This window comes from Thermobia domestica, chromosome 5, assembly GCF_964235325.1.
Source record: "Thermobia domestica chromosome 5, izTheDome1.hap1.1, whole genome shotgun sequence".
NCBI classification, from domain to species: Eukaryota; Metazoa; Arthropoda; class Insecta; order Zygentoma; family Lepismatidae; genus Thermobia; species Thermobia domestica.
The window spans coordinates 193,429,235-193,447,255 of record NC_137458.1 but is presented as its reverse complement, the minus strand read 5'-3'; the positions used below and the strand labels follow the sequence as shown (position 1 = coordinate 193,447,255).

At 37.8% G+C, this 18,021-nt stretch overlaps 1 protein-coding gene across 1 annotated transcript; it reads left to right on the top strand.

Moving 5' to 3' along the window:
• Window positions 1–17,217: 17,217 nt before the first annotated feature.
• Window positions 17,218–18,021, top strand: LOC145685347 (zinc finger MYM-type protein 1-like). Its single transcript, XM_081757731.1, has one exon. The coding sequence runs from the start codon at window positions 17,218–17,220 to the stop codon at window positions 18,019–18,021; it is 804 nt and encodes a 267-aa protein (XP_081613857.1).

Below are 18,021 nucleotides of genomic sequence, written 5' to 3'. Positions count from 1 at the left end.
TTTTATCCAACGTTAAGGAATAGGTGCAAAGAGAAAAGTGTTTAAACAAGTCTAACCAAGCTAATGAATAATACAAAGAAATAATACAATATTACGAAATTATAGAAGAAACGTTGTTAATATTAGATATTTGCGTGTAAAAGTCCAACCCATGACTATCAACTCCAAAGGTAAGAAAGTGAAACATCCAATACCAGGTTAATCAGTGGTCTCTAGTTAAAGCTATCCTACTAGGAAGTGATTGAGATACCAAAAAATATTGTAATCGCTGGGAGACATGTTAGGAGAATACATTGGGTGAGAGAGTTTAATACTGGAACTCATGAATAGTCTCTGCACCTTCGTTGAGTATTGAAGTGCGTAGGTCTATATAGGTTTGCATTGAAATGAGCATTAATACACAACATCTGTTGAACATTACGGGGGGCTTGCGGACAGGTTTGCAGTATATTTTACGGGGTTCGATATTGTAACGATCCTAGCAAACTCCTCAGCCTTTCCGCACTGTACTCTATAAGCTAAATTCGTGCTTAATTAAAACTATGTGTTTAAATTTAACACTGTTAACCGTTAATACCTGTGCACAACGGGCAACAATCCGCCAGTAATTCTTTATTTTTGCCCTTTGTTTTAGCGCCATAAATGTCTTTGTTCATAAATTTCTTTGTCTATGGTTTTGCATATACGTAGCGTGGACATTAAATTTTGACTTCTACGCCATATGCATCTAATTACAAACACACCTATTGAACGAACACAACAAACTTGGAATATATAGTTTATGTATGGAAAATCATACACGAGGCGCTGCACGGGAGAGCAGTGTGCATACATATGGCAGTCAACTTCCTAAGAAATTTATAATAATAATAATAATAATAATAATAATAATAACAGAAAACGAAACAGTTATTTACATAATGTATTTATTTAAGCATGGAAGTGCAATAGACTTAAGTTATTTGTCTCTGTCTCTCTTTGAAGGCAACAACCTTTAGGGTGCCAAGACGTAGAAAAGGACTTGTAGCACTCATTACTATAGAGTGGTGTGTGTTTGGCACATCGGGTTCCTTCGTTGTTAGCCCCAGCTTTCTAGACCGGATGCAGTTATTCCCGGTAGAAAATACAAGAAAATATACCTTTCTATTACTATTAAAGTAAATAATTACACTCATTCCCTCAACGTGATACTTGTTTGTTTAACTGTATATACTACAGACAGCTGATCCATGGGAGAATCGTTGATAATAATAAATAAAATAAACTCGAGAAATATTCTTGTAATTTGCTGGGCACGCCAGTGTGCCTGTTATCCGGTTATGGCACACTGGAATATAGGGTATGGCTTTCTAATTTTTCCCCAACTATTTTAACTGCTTCAATTGAAATTTATCTATAATAATAAGAGTGAATTTAGTCTTCTTACCCTTCGATTTAGAAATAAGGTCCGCTAGAATTGTATATTTAAAAAATAATAATACTCAGAATTTTATAGAGTAGTTTGTTTTATTCGAAATGACATACTTCCTGCAACTGTTTGGGTTGGAATTATTTGAGATCAAATCTTTAAGTTTTACGACCCACGGTTATACCGACTAGGCTAAAGGACACGGTGATGATGAGAAATGAATGAAATGGTGGAATGAAGAAAGTGGGAGAAAACGGGAAAACCCCGAGAAAACCCATGCACATGGTGTTTGTCCACCACAAAATTCACTTGGTGCGAGCTGGGGTCGAACCAAGGATCCCATGCACCAAAGGTGAACGCTTTATCACTGAGCCACCGCGGCCCCTCTGAAATTATTTATAGGAGAGAGTGACTACTTTATGAAAACTTGATATCGAACACATTTGTTTAAAAATACCAGCTTTTTGTGAAATATTGCTTAATATTCAGGAAAACCTAAGTCAATAAAATAATAATAATAATAATAATAATAATAATAATAATAATAATAATAATAATAATAATAATAATAATAATAATAATAATAATCGTCATCATCATCTTAAATTAAAAACTCTCTGGACCTAGTGCATTGGCACAATTCCACGAATTAAAAAGAGTTTGTTTACTTCTCATGTAAGTGTAGAAGGACTTAATCCCTGTTGCTTTCAATATACGAAGAAAGTGTCCAACTGTCAAATGATATGCTACATAAAATGCCCTATGCAACATAATGTAATATAGAGTCATCATTTCAGGTTGTCTAAAGAACACTTTCGTTTTAGCAAGAAGGGAAGAAAATAGAAAATACTCAGTTTTAACCTAGTAGAAATTTTGCAGATTTAAGAGAAAATGTGCAGAGTTGTTGGATATTAAATGTAGTTCGCATTAATGGAGTAAGACACCATAGTTCATTGTATGAAATATACTGGGAGTGACCAAGCCATTTCCTATGGAAATATCGAAAGAGATACGTTAATGGTGTTAGTTGCAAACTGTTGTAGAAATGAAAAATTTAAGGAAATCTCTAAAACTAAGAAATCACAGATCCAAATTGACTAACTGCTAAGTAAAACTGCTAAATCTGACTAAAGCCAAAAAAAAAAAAAAAAAAAAAAAAAATCTTAATGACCTGTGTTACAAATTCAGACACATCATTCTCATATCAAAACTACGATAGAAGTAAATTATGAATACAGGTGAATTTGCAGTTCTGGAATACCAACAAATGATTTTGCTAGATGTAAATTTTGGGAAAACTTTTTTATAAGGTTTTAGATTTATTTATTGGTTTGTTTGTTTATTAGCTTCTCCATGCCGTAAACGTCGCCAACACCTAGCCCTTTGGGGATCCTATGGTACAATTTGTACCATACGCGTTTTTCATGGTACATTGCGTTATTTCTCTTCTATTTAAGCTTTTTCGTCCGTTTTTTTTTTTTTTTTTTTTTTGTTTTTGTTTTTTCCAAGTCTAGAGGCCTTGTAGAAGACATTACGTATGGTTTCAGACCGTCCTGCGCCCAGACATAGGAGGTGATGACGTCATAAGTCAAAAATTTCTTTTCTCATTTTCTAAGCCTATGTTCAATATTTTTTGGTGGGCTTATTTTTCACGTAGAAGATTGAAATTTTGCACAAACATTCAGTCCAGCGAGTAGTATTTACCAGATTTTTGGTTTCGATGTCAGTGCTAAAACAGGGGGAAAACCAGAGGGGCAAAGGGGTAAAAAAAAAGGGATTTTTTATCCCCCAAAATCCCGTTTTTCGTCATTTTCTCGCCTCACACACATGATAGGACCACGTGAGTCATACCGTCTGAAAGGCAGTTCTATTCTGAAGAGAACGACGGTCGAATTATTATTCTAGGGTAATTAGAGCCGTCTCAGTCAATTTTTATCCAAATATGCTTTTGTATAGGGTAAAAGTGGGGCATGGTAGGGAATTTTTTTCTGGCGGGCCTATTTTTTCACGTAGAAGATTGAAATTTTGCAGAAACATTCAGTCCACCGTGTAGTATTTACCAGAAGTTTTTTTTCGATTTCTGCGTAAAAACAGGGGGAGTCCAGAGGGGCAAAAGTTGAAAAAAGGGAAATGTTGCCCCAAAAATCCCTTTTTTCAGGAATTTCCCGCCTTAGATACATGATGGAGACATGTAAATGGTACCGCCTGAAAGACAGTTCTATTCTGAAGAGAATGATTGGCGGATTATAGTCCTAGGGTAATTAGGGATGTCTCAGGAATTTTTTCCCTGAGATCATAGTGTTTTATGGTAATTTGGGGCATTGTGGGAATTTTTGATAAAAATTCTCCCGCCCTTACTATTCAAGATAGAAACTTGAAATTTGGCACACACATTCAGCATACCAAGTACTATTTATCAGTTTTTTTTTAGATGACTACGATCACACAGGGGGGGTCCAGGGGGGGGCAAAGTTCGATAAAAAAAATTTCCCTCCGAAATTTTCACTTTGACATTTTTTCCCTGCTTCTGGTATATGGTATGAGCATGCAAGTGGTACCATTTGAAAGCCAGCTCTATTTTGAAGAGAATGAGGTATGAACCATGATCCTAGGATAAATAGTGACGATACAGTAGCTGCTTGACTGAAAGTCTAAAAAATAGCCCAAAAAGCCAGGATCCTTTAAGGGCTAGTGGCCACTTGCTGGTAAATGGCGATCGTCAATATAGCGACGCGTCGAAGGATTGCCGCTAGTGTGCCACTAGTGGCAGGGATTCGTCGAGTCGAAGCAGATATCTAGAATCGGGGATATTGAAGTTACCACCACGTAACTGCGAGGACTTCATTTTGATCCCCGCTCCTTTGATTTTTCACGGAGAATCGCAAAGGGACCAACGCGAACTATCGCCAGTCATGTGCATGCGGTTATTATTATATATTACTTTTCCCTGACGAATTGTTATTATAAGGACAATACTTGAGCTCCGGGGGTCAAGAGTAACTCCTGCCTTTACATCATGAAGTGAAAAATCTTGAGATGGGTGCGTATAATTGTATGAATTTAGTTGGCAACTGTCGCCGATCACTAGCAAGTGAATATGGGAGAACTATGAAAAAAGTAAATAGACGCTTGCCATTTTGTTATAAAATTACATGACGAGTGCATTTGATCTGATTCCAAACAGTTATCGTCAAATATACACGGTTAATGGAGCACTCTGATTAGAAATATTAAAAACACTTCAACGATTTATCACTCTACAAGCTGTGTCTTCGTAATCGCCCTCCGTGGCGAATTCGGAAGAACAGGCAACTAATAACCCTAAGGTTGGTGGTTCACGCCCAGCTCAGGGCACTTTATTTTTACTTTTTTTTAAAAATGTTTGTAGACTCACCTTAATGCAAAGGCGATTTAACGTATTTTAGGGGAACAATTTTGTGGTTCGTTGGCGTTCCGTCGCTTCTCTGCCAGTGGTGGTATAATTTTCAAAGCGGAAGTGGGACCAATTTTTGGCTGCGGGACCACCAATTTTTGGGGACATGTCGCTAGTTGCCTATCGGTAGTCCACCGACGCTTACGGCATGGGGTTGTCCCCTCACAAGTGAGGCAGATTGTAATCGACCAAGAGTGTTCGGGAAAAATGGGAAACATCTTCCGACTTCGACTTCTGAATAATCCGTTTAGGATCAAGTCGAATCAAGGCTGCGTCACGGGAAGGTAGAACAAGTGAGGCAATCTTTCCAAGCACTACGCTGAAGAGCCTCTGTCTCATTCAAGACTTAGACTCTTCAGGAAAAGTAACAAGTTTATTACTTGTAATTTATTCTTTGAGTCAAAGTATTTTGCAATAAACCATCGTTTTGTAAGATATTTTTACGATTGTATACTATTAATTTCGAAAATTGTACACATAATATAATTTCCCATCATGGATTTGAAAAAATCAAAGTTCGAACAAAGAAAGATCTTCGATCCACATGTCTCTTTCATTATTGACCCTTAATTTATTTTAGTCCTAGGCAAAGCGAATCGACGGGATGGCTCTAAGCGAAAACATTCATTTAGATGGTTAAGTAATCTGGAAATTCCTGCTGTTATTTCACGAAACACAACAAATCTTGAGAAACAAAAACAATTTTGCTTATAAGGGGAAGGGAGTAAATCATCTGCTTACGTTTGCTTAACTAGGAAGAAGGAAAGGGCGCCGATCCTAGGGGGCCGGGCCCCCCAAAGCTCATGTAGGCCCCCTTTGTATTTATGAATATACAATATTTGGCATAATTTGAATGCAATTTGCCTTAAAATCGTAATATATATCGTCTGCATTTGAATGCCCTCCCAGAAAAAAAAATTTACAGAGAAATCGGCGCCCTTGGAAGAAGGTCTAGTGAAAGGAATAAAAATGTGATAACGCAATGCTTGAACAACTCTATCTAATGGAGAAAAGTAAATTAGTATTGAACACTTCTTTCAATTTTAAGCATTTCAAAGATTCTCGTAATTTAGTAGCGTCCCGGATTTGCATTTTTGAAGTACGGGTACTCTATCTATACCTTAACGTTTCAGACCACGCACTTAAGCCGCTTTGCCACAAGAGGCACATAGGAGTTTTTCTTTCGATTTCCTTAGGAATATTGAGAATGGTATGACTTTTAAAACTATGTTTAAAAAAAGAATACATATCGACACAATAAGATGATAATCTAATACCTAGGAAATATATTGAATTGTTTTTAATTTGTTCTCACGCTACCAAAACAGTATTTTTTTTTTTTTATTCCAGCCTTTTAATATAAGCATTTCACACTATTGTCTGTTCTAGGACAATACAATTCTAGTTCATGTATATGCTAGCTTTGGAAATACAGTAGAATTTCGCTTATCCGACAGAAACAGGCAGGCAGAACGCTGGATAATATGGATGTGTTAAGAAAAGACTTATTAAAAGTAAAACTTATGATATAATTTTACATATTACACATCTAATAATAATGTTTTATAACAAGTAACTGCACTGCACTGAATCAGGGACGTATCCAGCGTGAGGGCCTGAGGGCTGTCCCTCTCCGAAACTCAAGCACTTTTTAATAAACATGTTTTTACCCTTTTGAGATTCTTTTATATCAATTTACTAATAGTCAGTGTCCAAACTTTGGGCAATGTGCTGTTGTCTTGTTATAATTCTAAGAACATACCATAATGCCATTATACCATTTGGAATTAAAGAACAGGAATTAAATAGGATTAACATTTTGTTTCCGTTCTGTTTTTAACTTTAATATATTAGAACGATACACTCCATGTCTTCTTGCTATTTTTGTTATGTGATATACGTAGCAGACAGTTTTCTTTAGTTACATTTCTCTCGAAAATATGTTTCATTTTGTTTGTGCTATAATGCAGTTTCCAAAGTAAACCGGTTTATAAATGAAAAGTAGGAAAAAGTTTAAGAGAAATACAGAACTGTTGCATTATTATTATTATTATTATTATTATTATTATTATTATTATTATTATTATTATTATTGATATTTTTAAAACATTAGAATTACGTGCTTACGAGGATTCGTGTTGGGTCCCCTCCGAATAGAAAACCTGGATACGTGTCTGCACTGAATGATAGATGTATGAGTCAACGTGTAGACGGGCGCGCTAGGCGATATACTCCAGAGCATGAAAAATAGATTAAGACCACAACTTGCAGTTCTTCTTGCCGATTGGTGCTTTCTGCAATGATATATCGGATCATACGGTATGTGTAACAAAGGATGGTCGGATAAGCGAGACCATGGTGTATTGGTGTTTCACGCACCTAAACCTGTAAAATGTTTGTATAAACGATTATCTTTCACTCCCTAGCTAAATTTGTGGGTATGATCACACACCTTGCCTCATAAAGTATAGTCTTATAAAGAAAAAAATATTTTTTTAGCTAAAAGCTAAAGGGAAGTCAACTTCAGTAATTTACTTTAGTTTTTTTTTTTTTTTAAATAATGGCAAACTAGTCCATTTCATCACGATAAATCACGTTTGATACTAAGATGCCTTTTTCTGTCCGTATATATTAGGGTGGAGTGAAAAGAACTTTTTTTCACCAAGCAAAACGCCTGGGGTCGAAAAAGTTGCGTAGTGACCTGGTGACAACGGGTGTAAAATATTTCCTTGATCGGTTGATATCTTCAGGTTGCGCATGTGCACTAAAGTTTGGCGAAAATGAGGAAAATTTGAAAAAATAGGATATTTTAATTTATTTTTTTATTTATTTTTTTTGTCACCAAGCAAAACGTCTGGGGTCCAAAACGTTGCGCAGTGGCCTGGTGACAACAGGTGTAAAATATTTCCTTGATCGGTTGGTATCTTCAGGTTGCGCATGCGCACTGAAGTTTGGCGAAAATGAGGAAAATTTGAAAAAATGTAATATTTTAATTTCTTTTCTTTTCTTTTTTTGTCACCAAGCAAAACGCCTGGGGTCCAAAAAGTTGCGTAGTGGCCTGGTGACAACGGGTGTAAAATATTTCCTTGATCGTTTAATATCTTCAGGTTGCGCATGTGCACTAAAGTTTGGCGAAAAGGAAGAAAATTTGAAAAAAATGGGATATTTTAATTTATTTTTTATTTTTTTTTGTCACCAAGCAAAACGCCTGGGGTCCAAAAAGTTGCGCAGTGGCCTGGTGACAACGGGTGTAAAATATTTCCTTGATCGGTTGATATCTTCAGTTTGCGCATGCGGCATCGTCAGGTTCAGGAAGACTCCGGTCCAAGGTCCCAATTTGACACGTAAGCTGACTATTCGGATTCCAACGATGGCATCGATTGCGCGCAGTCTGCTAGTGCTGAGACAACTGACCAATCAGTAACCTTCGATACCCGGAAATCCACAAAGCAGTCGCCCAGTACCAGTCTCAAACTCCCCACGTTTGCCCAGGTGTTAGAAAGAAATGGGATTGCTGACAGGCCTGCCGCAGCGATTGCTTCTGCTATTCTGCACGACACAGCCCATCCGTCAGCTGAGAGTACGGTCAACGACAGAAGCAAAGTAGGGGAGAGCGAGAGAAGATGAGGGAGGGTTTACAAGATCCGCCCCTCCAGCTCCAACCACTGCAGGCACTCTACTTCGACGGGAGAAAGGACAAAACGATGTCTGTTGAAATGATGGCTGGTGGAAAATTACATCGCAGGGAGATTGTGGAGGAACACGTGTCCCTAATCAGTGAACCAGGGTCTACATGCTTCGGACACGTTACACCAAAATTCGGATCTGCTATAGCAATTACGAATGCAATCCTGGAATACGCAACCGTCGTGAACATGGAGTTGTCGGGACTGCAGGCGATCGGCAGCGACGGTACTGCTGTCAACACAGGAAAGCAAAATGGGGTTATTCATTGCCTGGAAGTTCAGCTGGGCAAGCCATTGCAGTGGATAGTCTGTTAACTCCACTTCAATGAGCTTACCCTACGTCATCTAATCGAGTATCTAGAGGGTCCTACGAGTAGCCCACGAGGGTATACGGGACCACTCGCAAAGAACCTTCATATTTGCGAGAACCTTCCTGTCCTGGAGTTCCAGCCTATCCAAGGCAGTTTTCCCGACGTCGTCCCAGACCTCAGCACCGACCAGCAGTATCTACTCGACATCTGTCGGGCTGTCGCAACCGGGCAATTCCCGCAAGGGCTGGGAGGAAGAAGTCCTGGCATGTTGTCCCATTCACAATGGTTGACTACTGCAAATCGAATCTTGCGGCTGTATGTGGCGAGTGAAATCCCATCTGAAAACCTATTCATCCTGTCCACGTTCGTGGTCTGCGTGTACGCTCCAATGTGGTTCAATATCAAGCGCCATTGGAAGATCACGGATGCACCAAAGAATCTATGGCATTCCATGCAGTTGTCGCAGTACCTCGATCCGGAACTGAAGAAGGTCGTTTACGACACCATGCAGAGAAACGCCTTCGCCGCATATCCCGAAAACCTCCTACTGGCGATGCTGCATGACGAGAGACCTCATATTCGTACTTCGGCCAAGAAACGAATACTGAAGGCAAGAGAGGCTCCTCCTGGTCCTGGCGGCTCGATTCGAACCTTCGAAGTTCCGCCGTTGAACTTCAGCGCCAAGGATTACACAGACATCATCTTTTGGCAAGACCTCGCTGTCACCAAACCACCACTCGTTATTGGACTGCCAGAAGATAGCCTGGATCAAGATCAACTTCAAAATCTGTGGTGGAAGGATCTACCGTGCCATACGCAAGCAGTCGAACGATGCATTCGTGTGGTGACAGAAGCTGCAACTCAAGTCTGTGGACAGGACAGGCGCGATGGTTTTTCATCCGGGCACGTCTTCCGAATCGGCTCGCGATGCCGAAGTTTGAAACTAAGAAAGACTTTGGCCCCTGTTAATCATTAATTAATTAATGAATAATTAACTAATTGCTTCTTAACTTACTCTTACAAACAATACATGAATGTGCACGAATTGGGCTTAATGGCATAATAGAATTTATTGGTAAAGCAAAAAAGGATGTTACTTCAGTGCGCATGCGCAACCTGAAAATATCAACCGATCAAGGAAATATTTTACACCCGTTGTCAACTTTTTGGACCCCAGGCGTTTTGCTTGGTGACAAAAAAATAAAAAAAATAAATTAAAATATCCTATTTTTTTCAAATTTTCCTCATTTTCGCCAAACTTCAGTGCGCATGCGCAACCTGAAGATATCAACCGATCAAGGAAATATTTTACACCCGTTGTCAACAGGCCACTACGCAACTTTTTGGACCCCAGGCGTTTTGCTTGGTGACAAAAAAAAATAAAAGCAAATAAATTAAAATATCCTATTTTTTTAAATTTCCCCCATTTTCGCCAAACTTCAGTGCGCATGCGCAACCTGAAGATATCAACCGATCAAGGAAATATTTTACACCCGTTGACACCATGCCACTACGCAACTTTTTGGACCCCAGACGTTTTGCTTGGTGAAAAAAAGTTTTTTTCGCTCCACCCTAGTATATATCCTTTACATTTTGTGGGAGACAAAATTGTTATTTTCCCAAGAAAACAGGGTGAGAGAAGCTATACAACAACATGAACTGAAAACAATAGCTATTACCAATAATACTGTAATCCTGGATATCAATAAGTTGTCCTTAGTATATTGCTTCGGTTCTTATTAACATGAAAATAATAATGTTTTGAAAAAAAAAGAGAGAATGGGATAGGATGGGATTCGATGTGGTGTCAAAGTAATAAAATAACTACGAGTCCGCCACTCTATCCACCTAACCACAGAGGCTACGTTGTGTTTGTTCTTTTTTCTTAAGAAATAATCTTCATAACCATGGTGCGTATCGCTTCGAACCTTAGCATAAGAGTTTTTCTGTTTAATTCTATATTTTCGTACGACATCTTAGTTACAGAAGCTAATTTATATTTGGCAGGCAATCTACACACTAGGTTTTAACCAATAAATGCAACATTTTAGTCCACTATCCAGTTCCTTGATCCATCTCCTCGACTCCCCTACTGAATGCCCTCCGCACTCGTGCTGTTCGACTGAAAAAAATCCCTAGAAATCATCGTTGCCAGTATACACAAAACCGAGCATAATTTTGTTTTTTGTTTATATTTTTATTATTTTATTATATTTTTTGGAAATATCTTCTTAGATGGATTGCTCTCTATTATCTCCACATACTAATAACTCAATTTTACCCATAAACGTAAGGAAAAAGGAATAAATACGGAAAAACGTGAGTTACAGTATACGCGCATTTTTTTTTTTTTTTTTTTTGCGCATGGGAGTACATCACGAACTGTTATAATCGTTTCACATCCTGAATATTATATTCCAAATAAAAAAAATATGATTATTTATATGTTATTCTATCGTTAGTAAAAAATTAAATTAGAATAAAATATGGAATATTTTGTAGTTCAAAATATTGGGGGGACGTGTCGCGCTCGCCCCCCCCCCCCCCCCGCTAGAGACGCCTGTGCAGAAAGATTATCTTTGCACTCACTTATGTGCCACTATATTTTAGACGAGAAGAAAGAACCCAATTACTCTTATTCATAATTATCTGGAATTTTACTTATCTCCCTCGTACGAAATAACACATACATATTTTAAAAACTGGTGAAATGATAATGTGGGATAGAGAGAGACTCTGAGAACATCCACGGACATGATCTTGCCCACCACAAACCGAGGCCTCCGAGCTGGGATAGAGCTAGGGAACCCACGCACCAGAGAGCAGAAATTTAAGTTTTAAAAAAACAGTTCAAATAAAAGACCACGTTAATTCAACTACTGACACGCACTAAATAAGTGATGGATGTACAATATGCAAGCAATTGTATAGATTGAAAGTGAGGATGAACTTACCATGGCAAAAACTGAGTTATAAACAGTTACGGGATTCTGTTCCACTCATTTTTTGCATATTTTTCTACAGGTTAAGGAATCACAGAAGTTATAAAAGACGAGTTATTTTCACAAAAGGAGGTTGAGTATAAGAAATTAATTTACGTTTGCGTCAACCCTCCTCTTGTGAATAACTATCGAGTAATACTAACAAATTTGGTGGATAAAAGTAATCAAAAAGTACCTTTTTATTGCATTTTTTGTTAAATATGCTGTAAAAGATTCTGTATCTGAATTCACACGCTGCTTAACGCAGGGTTTGAAATAGCCCAACCCACCTGGGCTCAGATGGGTTTTTTCGGGTTTAATCCTTTTTTTTTTCGAAATATTTCAATGTCTTTGGGGGTAAAAGTGTTAAAATGTGATTTATATTTCAAGATTGTCATTGTCACAACTTGCAACATTTTTCTACTTCCTGTTATTTTGAAAAAATTGCCGCCATTTTGAAATTTTTCATTCGATCGCTGAGGAAATCTATACAGCAAATTTAACATATCTCGTGCTTCCACCGTCAAAAATTCAACTTAAAAGACTGAAAATTGCGCTTCGTAGCGTGGATATTCGCTGTTTTGAAAAAATGGCCGCCGTTTTGATATTTTAAGTTGGTATGCCGCTAAAATCTATACAGAAAATTAAGAGTGTCTCGTGCTTGTACCCTGACAAATTTAACTTAAAAGGCCGAAAGTTGTACCCTGTAGTGTGTGTGGTAGAGGCAGACAAACGAGTTAAGTTGATTTTGTGTTTAACGCCCCTTTCAGCAGCGGGGCTATATGAGACGGGACCTACTGATTAACATGGAATCTGAACCACATGAGCTCCCTCCGGGAAGAAACCCGGGTCCCATGCCGAAGACGCGTACACTAAGCGCATAGCCATGAAGGAGTTCGGCAGACAAACGAACAAATGTAGATCAAGTCATCCAGAAGCCTGACTGACGTTCGTCAAATATGAATACCAAAAGGGCTCTATCAATTTAAAACAAAGATACAATTCATGTTATATGAAATAAATAAATGTTTTAAAATGTCGTATATGAAATTAACATCTTCCAGCGTAAATAAACCTGCCATATTTTCTCCATGAGAATACGGGACACCTCATATCCCCCCCCCCCTCCTCAACTTTCCAACACAATACAATGAACAAAAGTATTGTGAACTGGTCTGGTTATGAACAAAAGTATAATAGGCCGCGGTGGTTCAGTGGTAGAGCGTTCACCTCTATTGCACGGGGTTCCTAGTTTGATCCCAGCTCGCGCCAAGTGGTGGACAAACACCTTGTGCGTGGGTTTTCTCGGTATTCTCATGCTTCCTCCCACTTTCTTCATTCCACCATTTCATTCATTTCTCATCATCACCGTCACCTTGAGCATAGGAGGCATAACCGCGAAACTAAAACTAAAAGATTTCATTTTATTTTATTTTTTCAAGAATATAATAGGCTAAAGTTCACTAAGCAGCAGCTGCTTTTCTCTGTTCGTACTCTGCAATTAATTGTACAGACTGAAGATGCCTAAAACCTTAAGATGTGATATAAAAATGCTTTACAGGAAAACAATATGCAAATTATTTAAATCAGTGGTACAATCTATCTTCAATATTCTTCGCGCGTTTAGCAATACTTATTTACATGGCTGTATTTGCCAAAATTACGTTCGTCAGTTTAATCTGATGAAAAGCGGATTTTTTTCCTTGTGTCGTGTGTAATTGTCAGGACCAGATTTACATTTTGCTAAGACCTGGACCAAAGCACAATTCTGTGCCCCTAGCCTCTGAAAAAGATTATAATTCTTAACTTACCTAATGTGTTGCTGGAGAAAAGGTTAGTCATCTTCCCTGTGTTTGTAAATGTGGAAACACTCAAAGCATACTTTTTTTTTTTTTTTTTAATGTTTCGGAGAGTATCCGAGTTTCCATCAAGTGCAATGGAAAATGTAGCATTGCAAATTTCGCTCGCTATCAAGTCATGCAGGGTGGTGTAATATCTTCCTCGAAACTGCTACATGCAACAGCGTCCTGTTCATTCACTAATTACGGGATTCCCAGCCAATATCAGATTTTTTTGTTTTTCAATTTTCGGATAAGCTGATAATGATAGCAGAAATGGAACGGAGTTAAAATGCGGGATATTTCTCTGTCCCGACTAAATTTACGGGGACGCGAGACTTTCCCGTATTTTACGGGACGTATGGCAGGCTTAAGCGTAAAATAAATAGTTTTATTGTTGAAGTATTCATTTCCGATCCTTCTGCGTCTTATTCGGGAATTTCCCGAGCACTTCTTTCACGGCGTGTACATCAAAACTTTCACTAATACGGAAATTTGAAATTAGCACTTGAAACAGTAAGCGTCAGTGGCGGATCCAGGGGGCGCCCCAAAAATAAAACCCATCCCAGAGTTTGGAGCTCTTAAAAGTAGCTCTTAGTAGCAGTATTACAACCCCCCGCCCCGCCAGAAGTCCGTCCTGGATCCGTCCCTGGTAAGCGTTACATAGTCTTCGGAACCCCCAGCATTAAGCTTCTTAAATTTGACAAGAATTTTTACACTATTGCTGGTGTTGATTCTACAGAATGCTTATTTGAAGAGTAGCAACAAATGACTGAACTAAACTGTTATTGTTGGAAAACCAAATTTTACTTGAAGAAACTTGTGTTTTACATCAAAGGTAAGAAATAATACTAATGGTTTTACTAATGTGTTTACATATGTACTATTAGTACCGGCACCTATGACCTTAAACCCGTATGAGTGATAATGTCCCTCGGTGTCGCCAAGTCGACGAACACACTATTCACGGAAAACATTTTCTGAAGTACAAAATTGCTTATTTTACTCCAAACAGGCTATAAGCATAATCCATACATTAATTTGTTCTATAACTATCTCAAGCTAAGTTTTTTTTTTTTTTAAATTCATTTAGTGCATTCAGAACTTTATAAAGGTCTTATGTTGAATGTTGTTGTATACCTTAACGTGAAAGCCTCTAATTTGCCCACAGAAAGTCTAAAATCTGATAAAAATTACTTACAATGTGATTACCTTAGTTGTACCAATAATATACAAACAAATAGGTCAAAAACCCAGGTGGGTTTTAAAGTGTTCGGGTTGGGCCCACTTGGGCAAACCCTGGCTTAACGCCTATTAAATAGCCTACGCAGTTCACGCTTTTCCACCAGCTTTGCCCTGCCGTAGCAGCATATTATAACAACTTATACAAGTTAACCCAATGGTGTCGGGTAACAGGTTGACACTGCTAAAATATGCATTATAAACATAACTCATGCACAAAAAACTATTTTCTTATTCACTTGACTTATTTAATAACTTACTAAGCATTAACCTACACAATTATGCGCAATCGAAAAAAAATGCGTGCTAGGAACTAATTTTTATTACTAAACACGTGCATATATAGACATTATCCATGGTGAAGCTACAGAGTATTCGGGCAATACTCAATTTACGGGAACTGTTAGTAGATAAGAAAAAAAAAAGAATTATGTAACATTTCTATTGGTGTGGAAAACAAAGTGCAATTATAAGGCAGAAATACAAAGTATTGTCATAGCCTACAGGAAGACGTAACACCACATCATAGTAAGTGCAAGAAAGGCATGTTCGTTGGGTTATTGTTAGTTTTATACAAAATTCCCACCATCTCTTAGCGCCCACTCCGCTATGTCACGCACCGCCATGCTCAGTGCTTACTTGGATGCAATACAAAATCTGGTTTTCAAATTAGTATCTCGCAAAGTTGGTCCAGTGGATGTAGCATTTGGTTCCATGGTCAATAATTAGTAGAAAATAATTAGGACTGTGTACGAGATAAGAGTTGAGAATATCTCGTCTGGAAAATATGCAGAGAAAGTAATGTCTCACCTAGAAAAGTACATGAGTTCCTATTTGTAAAGCTCTGTCTTGTTTCGTCTATAGCGCAACCATAAAACTAATCATTCTTGGTAATAAGGAATTGCGGTGATACAATTTCGCAACTTTTTTTTTTCTTTTTTTAAGAAAGACAAGATTGTATCGCTGAATTTCCTCTGTTTTAGTTTACAGGAAATACTACTAACAAACAATAAATTTTATATTATTTGCAGTTTATGGTTTTCCAAATAAACTAATAAACCTAACCGAATAATTAATATACCAGCTAAAAGTGCCATGACTTTTATACAATTACAGTGGTTTTGCTAGTTCGGACTGGCGCGTAGGGAAAAAAGAGGGGAGATACAATCAGTAGCGTCTTCTCTGGGTGTGCAAGTCGTGTGTTAACGCCCAACGAAAAATTAGGAAAAGAGTATTTTAATTTAACTAAACGATCGTGAGAAATAGGGACTTTTTTCAACGGGACAAAATCAACTGTTGAAGTGCGAAAGAACCGAGAAAAGCTACACGATCTCCGTTATGTTTTGATGAGGCACCTCTGCGAGTAAGTCGTTGGCCACGCTTTGGCTATATTTTCGCCGCTTTAGAAGACTCATACCGCGCATGCGCTTCGTGTTTCCCACCTCATGCTTCTATGATCCAAGGCGTTGGAAAAGAACTCAACGCCTTGAGTTTTCTGCTTCTCTCAAAGCGTTGCCAAATCTGTAGATTTATCGGTGGATGTACATTTTTTTTTATAACAATGCAGAATGTAATTTTGTGTGTGTGTGATCTACGGACTATTTTTTTTTTTATTATTAAACATCGTTCAATTCATAAGTTAAAGGTGCAATCGACTTCCTACTAAAATACGTGTAAGGAACACGGTAAAAAGAAACATCATTATTTTCTCGATACAATAAAATTGTGTTCGAAGGGTCAATTGATGAAAAAAAAAAAAAAAAACGACGCTGAGCTACAGAATGGTTTTCCATTCTGCCTTTTCCTTTCCCTAATTTTCATTCACTTAGGTTAGTGACTCATCCGCAAGACTTTCGGTTTCGGGCCCCCTATTACTGTCTTCGAGTGCTTGGTAAAAGTTTTTTTTTTCCTTTCTTTAAAACAGTTTTTTCTGTTGTCTCTGAATACCGCAAAAAGGATTTGTTTTACTTGCTACATTTTGAGATTATTTATTAAATAGGCCTATTATATTGAAATTGGTAGGTAGCCGAGAAAAGTTCGATTCAGGAGAATCATTACTTTTTTTTTTTTTTTTTTTTTTTTTTTTTACTACAAAGCTATACATATATTGTAGGGTAGATTGTAGATATTTTGGCTTTCTGATTTGGCAATGCTGGGTGTCCCCTTGTCTTTCGCGTTTACGAGTGTAGTGGTTTCAGCTTTTTAAGATGACTAGTGAAAGTGTAATTCAAAAACTATTAAAAAGTCCTTTTTCATTAGTTTCTTATAATGAGAAAAAACAAATAATTGATCGTGGGCGACCGTGTCTTAATCTCACGATGTCAACTCTTGTGAAGGGCAAAAGTGGTGCTGGTTTTGAGAGACATTTTCGAATGGAGTTGTACGACATGTCAGACTGGCTTTGTGGGTGTAGTGTAGTGAATAGATTTTACTGTTGGACATGTTTGCTATTTTCAACTAAGAAAAATGTGTGGAATCATCAAGGATACGAGGATTTGAACCATCTTAATACTGCAGTGAAGAAGCATGGTGAGTCTGAAATGCATTTTTCTAGCTTTTTTAAATTTAATACCTTCATTGCAACTCCAACAAGAATAGACGTTCTTTTGGATTCCCAACGAAGGGCTGACATTGAGTTGCACAACGAACAAGTAAAGAAAAATAGGGAAATATTAAAGAGGTTGATTAATGCCGTCTGCTATTTAGCAAAGCAGGAGCTACCATTCAGATCTCATAATGAGCAAGCAGCGTCTCTAAACAAGGGAAATTATGTGGAATTTCTTATTGCAAGTGCAGAGTTTGATTCCACATTAAAAGAACACTTACAGACTTCTTCAGTTTTCCGTGGAACTTCAGCAAGCATTCAGAATGATTTGATAAATTCTGTTGCCGATGTACTGAGAGACGAAATTTACCGCGAAATTCAGAACACAGAGTTCGTAGCTATTATGCTTGACGAAACTTCAGATGTAAGCAATAAATCGCAATTGTCAACTGTTTTACGATATTTTTCGGCGACGGAGAAAAAAATCGTAGAACGATTTCTTGGATTTCATGACATGAGTGCTGATAAAACTGCAGCGGCACTTTTCAATCATGTTAATGAAGTAGAATACCTATAA